This window comes from Ascaphus truei, unplaced genomic scaffold (assembly GCF_040206685.1).
Source record: "Ascaphus truei isolate aAscTru1 unplaced genomic scaffold, aAscTru1.hap1 HAP1_SCAFFOLD_259, whole genome shotgun sequence".
Classification (NCBI taxonomy): Eukaryota; Metazoa; Chordata; class Amphibia; order Anura; family Ascaphidae; genus Ascaphus; species Ascaphus truei.
In genome coordinates, this window is record NW_027455525.1 from 158,041 (window position 1) to 167,764 (window position 9,724).

Consider the following 9,724-nt stretch of genomic DNA (forward strand, 5'->3'; position numbering starts at 1 on the left):
ATTGTCACGTGTATTACTATTGTGAAGCGCTATGTACATTAATGGTGCTATATAAATAAAGACATACATACATACAGTGTGTTCTGTACAAGAGGAACCAGCCAGAGCTAATAAAAGTGGTCCCTGGAGTTACTCCACAAACATTGTATTCTCCAACTAGGAAGCTGTTCCCTTGCAGTACTGTCAGTATAAATCTTTCCGTGTATGTGACAATAAGAGGATTTTCCTGGCCGTTTGTGTCGGGCTTAAATCCTCCTCTTTTAGGTCACCAAATGTAGGATGAACATGAGGCAGATTTTCCATGACTTACGCATGCCTTGACCCAGTCCTTCCACCCTCCCCCCGAGTCCCAAAGAACCCCACCTCCCAACTTATTGGGAGATTAAAACCGGTCACAGCTTTATTATAACAACAGCATCTCAAACACAACAAATATCCAGACTGGGGACCCAGTCAGATTGCTCCGTTACCATGAACCAATATTATTTATAAAATGTGTTACCAGGAAGTAATACATTGAGAGATACCTCTCGTTTTCACGTGTGTCCTGGGCACAGAGTTCTAACAATACACGGTTACATCAATTGAACAGAGGTTATACAGTCACTTCACAGACATTTCATGGACAGAGTTGGAAAATTGGGTGCAGGGGATAAAGGGTTGGAGAGTTTCAGATTGAAATACAGCAATTTGAACACCAACAAACGTCTCGCACAATAGCTGGAGGGATACCCTCAGCCCGCGCCCACATAGCCACCGCCCAGGCTGCATGGCACCAAACAGAAGGACACCACCATTCCGGCTGTCCGAGCCGGGAATGGAGCCGACTTCCGCAAACTTCCAATTACAAGGTCAGGCACTTCACCATAAGGAGCCTGTGCTGACGAATCGCCCCCGGGTTACACTACTCCCCCCATCCCATCCCCAAGCTGCAATGTTTAAACTGAGCAATGCCCAACACCTTTTTTTCAATTCCCACCCCATATTAAAAAAAATAACTTCACTGCAGATGGATCTTTGTAGAAGAAGGAGGTAAGATCCCCTGCCCCCACTCCTGACATCACAGCTTCTTAGGGAAGGGGTCTCTTGGGTTTATGTTATGCCAACCCCTCTCCCAACAGGTCCAGGGATTTTCTTCCTGTACGAAACATGGTCAATGTAAATCCCATATTGGAACAGGTGAACGACTTAAGCACGAGAGGCAGAAACCTCGGGAACGATGTGTGGAAGTAGTAACAAGTCTCACTCTGCAGAGTGCTACGTATATACACCTCAACCCCCTTATAACGCGGTGCTTGGGGTCCAAAGAATCACATCGCGTTATAAGCGGATTGCATAAGATATAATGTACAATAAAGTATATACTGTAAGACACCAATAACTGTGTTGTAAAGTTTTCATAAATACAAATATTGGGAGCCACGCTGGCATCGCGTTATAAGCGGATTTGCATTGTAACGGATCGCGTTATAAGGGGGTTGAGCTGTACATGGTGTATTATCACCCACCCTGCATTTAACAGGGGCTATGACAAACTCCCAAGACTGGCCATGTTGTCTCAACGCTGACTCTTTAAACCTAATTTATAATACACCCTTTGGCTGCTTCATAGCAATATTCATCGGCATGTGACACAGATAGCGTGCCCAGGATGCCATAGGAGGAGACACTTAACACACACTTTGTAACAAGATACTGTATATAAGTTTTTATATATTTTGTGGGTAATTTTTCTTCTTTTTATACGCTCAAACAGAGTTAGCATTAACTTAGCCGCTTAAACTAAACTGCCTGCCTGTTTAATGCAATAAATAACCTGTTACTGAGTTCAATGCTTTCAGGAACTTACAACGTTTTAATTGGTTCATGGTTTGCACTTCGGTATAATGGCAGATTCCAACTTAGTTACATGTACTGTACCTGCACCAGACTGCTACATACTGCTACAGACTGACACATAGCTCCATATACCTGCACCAGATAATGTTGTAGACTGACATATAGCTCTATATACTGTACCTGTGCCAGATGGTGCTAAAGACTGATATGAAGCTCCCTGTAACGAGGATGTGCTGTCCTCTCTCTCACCAACTGTTTGTCTTCTCTTGGTAGGTTAATATTGACCACTTCACCAAAGCCGTGACCATGAAGAACCTGGTGGAGCCATCAGCCTCAAGCTTCGATCTGGCCCAGAAGAAGATCTTCGCCCTGATGGAGAAGGATACCCTGCCCAGATTTGTGCGCTCCCACTTCTATCAGGCGTTAGTCAACTAGTAGTGTGGCAGAGCTGTGCAGTGCGCCCCCAGCACATAGTGGGTCCCAGACACTGGTTGGCTGGTACTTTATATTTGTAGCTGCTTTGCCTTGTAAGCATTCTGAGTAACGCTGTTGTAGCTAAGGTGTCCCCTGTAAGGTATGAGGTGTTTGGATAACTCAAAATAGTCGTAAAGTTTTAAAAAAAAATCTAAGATTGCAACATTTCTGCTATTTAAGTACTTGGTGCATTTGCCACTGAGATAAAACTCGGCAGCGGGGGTAATAAAGCACTGCAGGAGTGGGTTACCATAAGACAATGCCCTCCTCATTGTGGGGCTGAGATGTGATCTGATGGGGACCCATCTCTTGCATTGTTCCCAGCTAAATGGAAGACACCTTACAGTTGACCATGGGGTGGCAAATTGGCGAGTATAGCTGACCATGTTACCCATCATGCCATAACAATTATTTTAACCCATTCCTTGCAGGGAAGGGCTAAATGAAGTTAGCAGTGCATATGTCTACCGTACAACATTCTGGCACAGGGTAAAAACACTGTAACCCAACATGTAATAATTGTAGTGATAAACTCTTATGTCAAATTTGTAGATCACATTATACATCAATCATTGGCTGCGTGGGATATCCTCACGCCGCCCACTCACTGGTCCTGAATTCAGGCCGCTGCTGCCATCCTGTGCAGTAGACTGATAGACTCTAGGCCAGGGGTAGCCACCTCCACTTTTCAAAGCCACCGACAGGCCAGGTATTTGGGATATCCCTGCTTCAGCACAGGTAGCTCAGTCGTGGACTTACCCTCTGATTGAGCCACCTGTGCTGAAGCAGGGAGATCCCTGATACCTGACCTGTTTGTGGCCCTTGAGGACTTGGCCCCCCCTGGTTTAGGCTCTCCACGTCCTATCCGTATTTCCTGATGACCAATCCCAGTAACTGTGTAACATTGCACCCGATTCAGATCACCACTCCGCTCATTTGATGTGTCGCTACTTGTCTCCGATACATGATAAGTGGGTCCCAATCATTGGCTATCGAGATGCATCAAGGGCCCTTACATCTACAAATCATTAATCAATGTCAATAAAAACAAACACCCCTTAGCTTTCCCAATGACTTAACCAATTCCAGCCAATGACAATGACAAATTAGCTCCCTTCACATACCCTCAAGCGATGGATCTGCATAATCTTGTTTATATACCAAGCGACGTTTGTTTCACGCACTAGTAGCCTGCACAGACAGTCACTGTATGTTATTTACCTGAAGGAAATACTTACCTAAACATGGGGCCAGGGGCTTAAAGGCTCGCCCCTGCCCAGCCCCCGGGGGAGTATAGGGAGGATAGGCGGCTTCCCGAGAGCCGGTTTGGAAGGTTGCGGGAATGGGTGGTAAAGCTTACAGAAAGGTTTGGTGGGAATGAATTGTATTGGAAGTACAGGGTGGATTAACAGGATGGGGGGCTGGTAGGGGGTTACCAGGATCAGGGGGCTTTACATGTATAAGTGTCCTCCAAGGGTTCACGTAGATGGGCATGAGGTCACATGGATGGGGTGTCAGAGAAATGGCCAGAGAAGAGCTATGCCAGGAGGGATGGAGCCAGCTGTTAATCAGGGGGACCGCTTACCCTTAATATCGTGGTGCCCTATTACGTCAACACCGGGGGTTGTAAAGGAAACGAAACAAAACATTTGTTAATGTCCTAGTAACTTCCTTAGGTCTTATTCTCCATAAATGGACCTGTCGCTGTGTCATTTATGTCCGGGGTGCTCCACTCCAGTCCTCAAGACCCCAAACAGGTCAGATTGTAAGGATATCCCTGCTTCAGCACAGGTGGCTCAATCAGTGCCGCCTGTGCTGAAGCAGGAGTACCCTTACAACCTGACCAGTTGGCGACCCATGAGAACTGGAGTTGGCCATTCCTGGGTTCAGACCATGAACAAATACAAAGAGGGCTCCTTTCTGTAAGGCAGGCGAACGTGCCCAGCAAAACCTCACATCTGCTTATCCTGAGATCAACCACATTTTACATATACAAACAAGGTTTCCTTCTGCTGATCTTTCTATCATCTGGTGGAAAATAATGCATTATGTTCCTCTGAATGCCGCCACTGCCATCAGAGGAAACGCCAGTCCTGGGATTGGTTAAAGGCAGGGTGTTACTCTCTCCACGGCTCTCGTATATAATCCACAGCTGGAGATCACCCACAAAAGTAAAGAGCCCATTTGTATCGAAATTGAGACAAGTAAAATGGTGCAATTTAGCCTTAAATAGGTGTAATTACAGGTTTGTGCTTTGATGTCCAGTGAAAACGGCAACATTAAAACCATAAAGGAATGAGATCCCAAGAAAATCCCATGCAACTCGCCCTTTCATTATTTCCGGTTGTTGATGGAACATGGGAATTCCTGTAGCAGCAAAGTTTCCCACCCCTGGAGGGAAAGTGAGGAGGAGCTGCCAGGGTTAGGGTTAGTAGGTGATTCCTGGCCACTTCCCCTCAGTGCTGGGTTCATGGACTCCTTTTTCATTTGGCTGAACTTGGGAGTCCTAGAAGAGGCTTCATGTAGTAGAACCGTTAGATAGAAATAACTGCAGAGACCGAGGGAAATAGCTGTCACAAACGGGAGCATTGCTCCAAAATGGGCACCAATTGAGTCATTTTTAAATATGCGTCCGTGTATCCAGGAGCTTTGCGCCATTTCTTGCCCCAATTTGCTCTAATTGGACTATGAGTGTTTTGGGTAAGGTCTGTAGGAGGTGCTCGGGGAGGGGTTCAGGAAGGGGTAATAGGAGCAGTTAGGGGGCTATCGGAGGAGATAGGGGAGGGGTCAGTTAGATGCAAGACGAACGATTCATACATACGTCGCTGCTCCCAAATGAATGCAGCTTCTCCGTGTTTGGGGCAAGGTGTGATACATGTCCCCTGTGTGTTTAACCTCTGCCAGTGACACAGTGCAGATAAATCCAGTGGTAAAAAGGTTAATCAGCGGTTGCATTCCTGACGCGGGACACCTTGGCAATCACCAGACTGCTGCACTATTTGGCTAACGCATTCGCTTCGATGAGACCTGCGGGGTTTCTGCACAGCTCAGTAACCTTCCTGGGATAAGTTAATGCCTCAATGTTTTCTTCCTATTCTTATTTTGCTATACTGTGTCAGTTGTTTTCGTTCTTTGTACGAGAGACGCCGGTTTTCATGTCATGTAACTTCAACGTCAGAGCTAGAGTTCCGAGGACGAGCCTTTAATCTCCGCGCTGCCCAGGATGGACCTATGTTAAGGATTGTTTGTTAAAATGAGCTGTGTTAATGGCCTTCCCCCATGAATTACCCAGCCTTGGATTGGGGTCCCCTCTATCCCTGCCATGGATAGGGGTCCCCTCTATCCCAGCCTCGGATTGGGGTCCCTTCTATCCCAGCCTCGGATTGAGGTCCCCTCTATCCCAGCCTCGGATTGGGGTCCCCTCTATCCCAGCCTCGGAATGGGGTCCCCTCTATCCCAGCCTCGGATTGGGGTCCCCTCTATCCCAGCCTCAGAATGGGGTCCCCTCTATCCCAGCCTCGGATTGGGGTCCCCTCTATCCCAGCATCGGATTGGGGTCCCCTCTATCCCAGCCTCGGATTGGGGTCCCCTCTATCCCAGCCTCGGATTGGGGTCCCCTCTATCCCAGCCTCGGATTGGGGTCCCCTCTATCCCAGCCTCGGATTGGGGTCCCCTCTATCCCAGCCTTGAGCAAACAAACTGACACTAGAATTAGTGGATATAAATTGTCACCACATTTATTCATTACAACATAATCTATTTATCTCAATGTCTTATATATCACATAAATAGAGCAAACCATGGATAACCACCAACACACACAGCTTAACATGTCTGCTTCCCCCCAGGAGACCCGCTTCTTTGCTCTGAACGCCACACTCCAAAAGCTCACATGACACCCATGGCTTGAACTTCAAATTGCCACTGTCGGGTGACACTATAGAACAGCGGTGCGCAATCTGTGGGGCGCGACCCCCAGGGGGGGCGCGAGACTGCCGACGGGGGGCGCGGGGTTTACAGAGGCCCCGCGCGCTTCCCGAAGGCACTTAAATTAAGTGCCGGGGGAGCTGCAGGGCCTCTGTAAACCATACTTACCCGTGGCTCCGGCGGCTTCCTCCCGGCGTCGCCATGGCAACGCGGCGTCAAAATGACGCTGCGAGGTCATGTGACGTCACGTTGCTATGGCAACGTGACGTCATTACGCCGGAGCGCGGGTAAGTTGGGGTTGGGGGGGGGCGCGGGAGCGAGGGGACAGCCGTCAGGGGGGCGCAGGGAAAAAAGTTTGCGCCCCCCTGCTATAGAATATACATTAGGTCAACACACCGGCCCCCACGCGGTCTTCTGAAAAGAGGCTGGAACAAGGCAAGAGACACAATATATACATACACTAGCCCACCCCCATTAACAAGCCCAACACCTCCCATCCTGTGTCCAAAGTCCGACCCCATTAACTCTTAACAACCCTTCAGAGGTGACCATAGGCACCTAGCCATGCCACCCCCCACCCATTTTGGGGCTCTCATGATGTGATCATAGGCAGCCTTTGCATAGGATTCTGGGAAGTGAGGAAGAGCCATTGGGTCACGTCAGAGGGAGATGTCACTCGCCCTACTCTGTAAGAGAATGATATAACGTGTGTAATTGGATGGCCCGGGATCAGTCTCATGTCAGCCAGCACGAGACGCCCGTCATATGAAATTAGAGGGCATGCCAGAGGGTAGAGGAGCAGATAGTGAGAGGGAGGGACGAGCAAAGATAAAACCAGGAAACCCACCCGTGCCAACTAAGTGGGAGTTATTACGGGCGACTCCTCCCAGCGAGCTGACTGCCGTGGGGGTCGGTCAGTGACTGTGACCGCAGGGGGCTGAGCCTCTGTAATGCAGCCGGTGTGAGGGGCGGCGGCTTGGGGTTACCGCAGAACCTTGTGGGATCTCTGGGACCAGAAGTGATGTTGTGTGAAGTTTGTGACACGGTGTTATATTCTGTGTGCGCAAGGAAACATTAAACCCAGCTGTGTAATCCAGCACTGCAGTTTCATTCGCAGTTTCATGTTATGTTTGTTCTTCAGTACAGATCAACATGTCAACCCTTACTCTGCTGCAAGATCCCCCTGTGCCAAGAGCTCCAGCTATATATATACTGTATATGTAACCCCCTTTCCCTACACCCAAGGGAAACCGCGGGCGATTACGTGTGCTGCTGTTACCTGTGAGGCTCACAGGAGGCCAAAGCCTCCGCTTCTGGGGAGCCTGGGGTACTATATCTCGCAGTGCAGTGCCTCCACCTATGAGGATCCCAGCGTGGCGGAATGACTCCTCATAGGAACCAATACAAGCAAATATCACACACACACACAGCAGTAGTAATAACAAAATTCTCTACCAGCAGGTCCCTGCTCATAAGCACAACAACAATAACCATACAATAATATTAGTGGTTCCCCAAAGTACTGAGGGTGCCCCGGGCACCTAGAACCCCGTGTCCACAGAAAAATTCCCACCCCAAAGTGTGTGAAGGTAGCACTACCCTCCCTGAAGTGTGGTGGTGCACGGTGGGAACCTTCCTGGCTAACACCAGGGAATTAGAGGGATCCTCTGTTAGCAGAGTCGCATCAGTGGTCCCACGATGTGGGGTCTGCAAAACTCCCCTCACGGCTTACTGCTGGCTGCCACGTGCAGTCTCGTCCGAAGGCTGCAGGTTGCTGCACGGACGTCGGTCCGGCTGCGCAGTGATGTGGGTTGTCGGTCTCTACTGGGAAGGGTTCCTATCTAGGGCCTTCCCTACAATACTGGTCTCAGTAGGGATCAGAGCCTAACTGGGACCTAAGGGCAATGTCTGGCCTAGTCCAGGGGCTTACTTGCTCCCTGGACACATCCGTCCTCCAAGTCAAGGTAAGTCTCTATAGCAGGTCCCTACGATAAATGCAAACTAATGTTATGTGAAATGGTTAATGTATCCAAGCATATGCTTATATAACATAGCACAGTTAAAAACAGGTATATACCAGTGAAGATACTCACGTCTGCAAGTAAAGTGAATAGTGAAATACAGGGTTTCCTGGAACCAGGGTCACGAATGATGTATGAATAATTCCAGTAAGCTCAACTCATGTCCTTCCTCTTCCAAAGCATGACAAGTCCTTAATGTCTTTCTTAATTTTATTGCTGGATTAGAAAACACAGGAACTTGTGGGTGTAGTGTAGGCAGAGAGTGCTTCTCTATGTGGGATGCTTCTATGGGGTTAGACTATGGTAAGAGAGAAAGGCCTTACCAGGGGTGGATGCAGACAGGTCTGTACTCACTGTAATCTAGGGTGGAAAAGGAAGTGAGGGGCAGGGGTCGCACTAAAGGTTGAGTGGGACTGCAATAACTGTCAGCAAAAGACAGGGGAGAACATGGGAAAGTCCATTAACTGGGAGGACTGGAGAAGCTGCAGTAGCAGTTCACTGATTACGTGCTCAGAGGCAAGAAATGCAACATTGTTGCATGTTACACAGGCACAGTGTGTGTATGTGGAACCAATAATATAAAAGAGAGAAAAGTTGCGCCAAAAATGGGTTATCCTACTGTTCAGTATGTGGCTTCAGTCTTTGTACAATGCAGTTCCGCAGCCTGAGTCTCTCAGAGGTGATTCACCAACCTCTGTGTAGATACTGGTAGAAAAGAAAGGGGGTCCTCTGGCGCGTTGCTCTGCTTGTAGCTCCACGACGTTTGAAGCATATAAAATAAGGGAGAGAAGAGAGGGGACCACAGTAAGGGACCAACAAAGTGGTTATACACAGCTCTTCGTTTGAATAAGGGAGGGGGGGGGAGTAGGGGTGGTTGGAAGATCAGTGGAGGTTGAAAGATAATGCTGAATGAGAGGAGACACACTTACATCAAAATGTCTATTATCTTGAATTGTTGTACTCTCCTCTTTCTATGACTGTATTTGTTGAGGGTGAGGAAAAGACTCCTGGTATCCTCAAGCGGCCGATAATTTCAGGTATAGAGAGGAGATGCTGCCAGACTCCACAACGAGTCCCTTCCTGGGTTGGGGTGGTTTGTCCTGGCTATTTCCAGAAAAGGCTCCTGTGTGCTTCCTGCACCACTTTATTTCTTCATCAAATAAAGTGGTGCAGGAAGCACACAGGGGCCTTTTCTGGAAATAGCCAGGACAAACCACCCCAACCCAGGAAGGGACTCGTTGTGGAGTCTGGCAGCATCTCCTCTCTATGCCTGAAATTATCGGCCGCTTGAGGATACCAGGAGTCTTTTCCTCACCCTCAACAAATACAGTCATAGAAAGAGGAGAGTACAACAATTCAAGATAATAGACATTTTGATGTAAGTGTATCTCCTCTCATTCAGCATTATCTTTCAACCTCCACTGATCTTCCAACCACCCCTACTCCCCCCCCTCCCTTATTCA

At 48.4% G+C, this 9,724-nt stretch overlaps 1 protein-coding gene across 1 annotated transcript in view; it reads left to right on the forward strand.

Annotated features, from left to right (window-relative positions):
* LOC142481398 (regulator of G-protein signaling 5-like) overlaps positions 1 to 7,350 on the forward strand; it is a 122,078-nt gene extending 114,728 nt beyond the window's left edge. The window contains exon 4 of the mRNA XM_075582838.1: positions 2,113 to 7,350. Within this exon, the coding sequence (XP_075438953.1) occupies positions 2,113 to 2,274 (162 nt within the window). The 3' untranslated portion in view covers positions 2,275 to 7,350. The remainder of the gene's footprint in view (positions 1 to 2,112) is intronic.
* Positions 7,351 to 9,724: the final 2,374 nt, after the last annotated feature.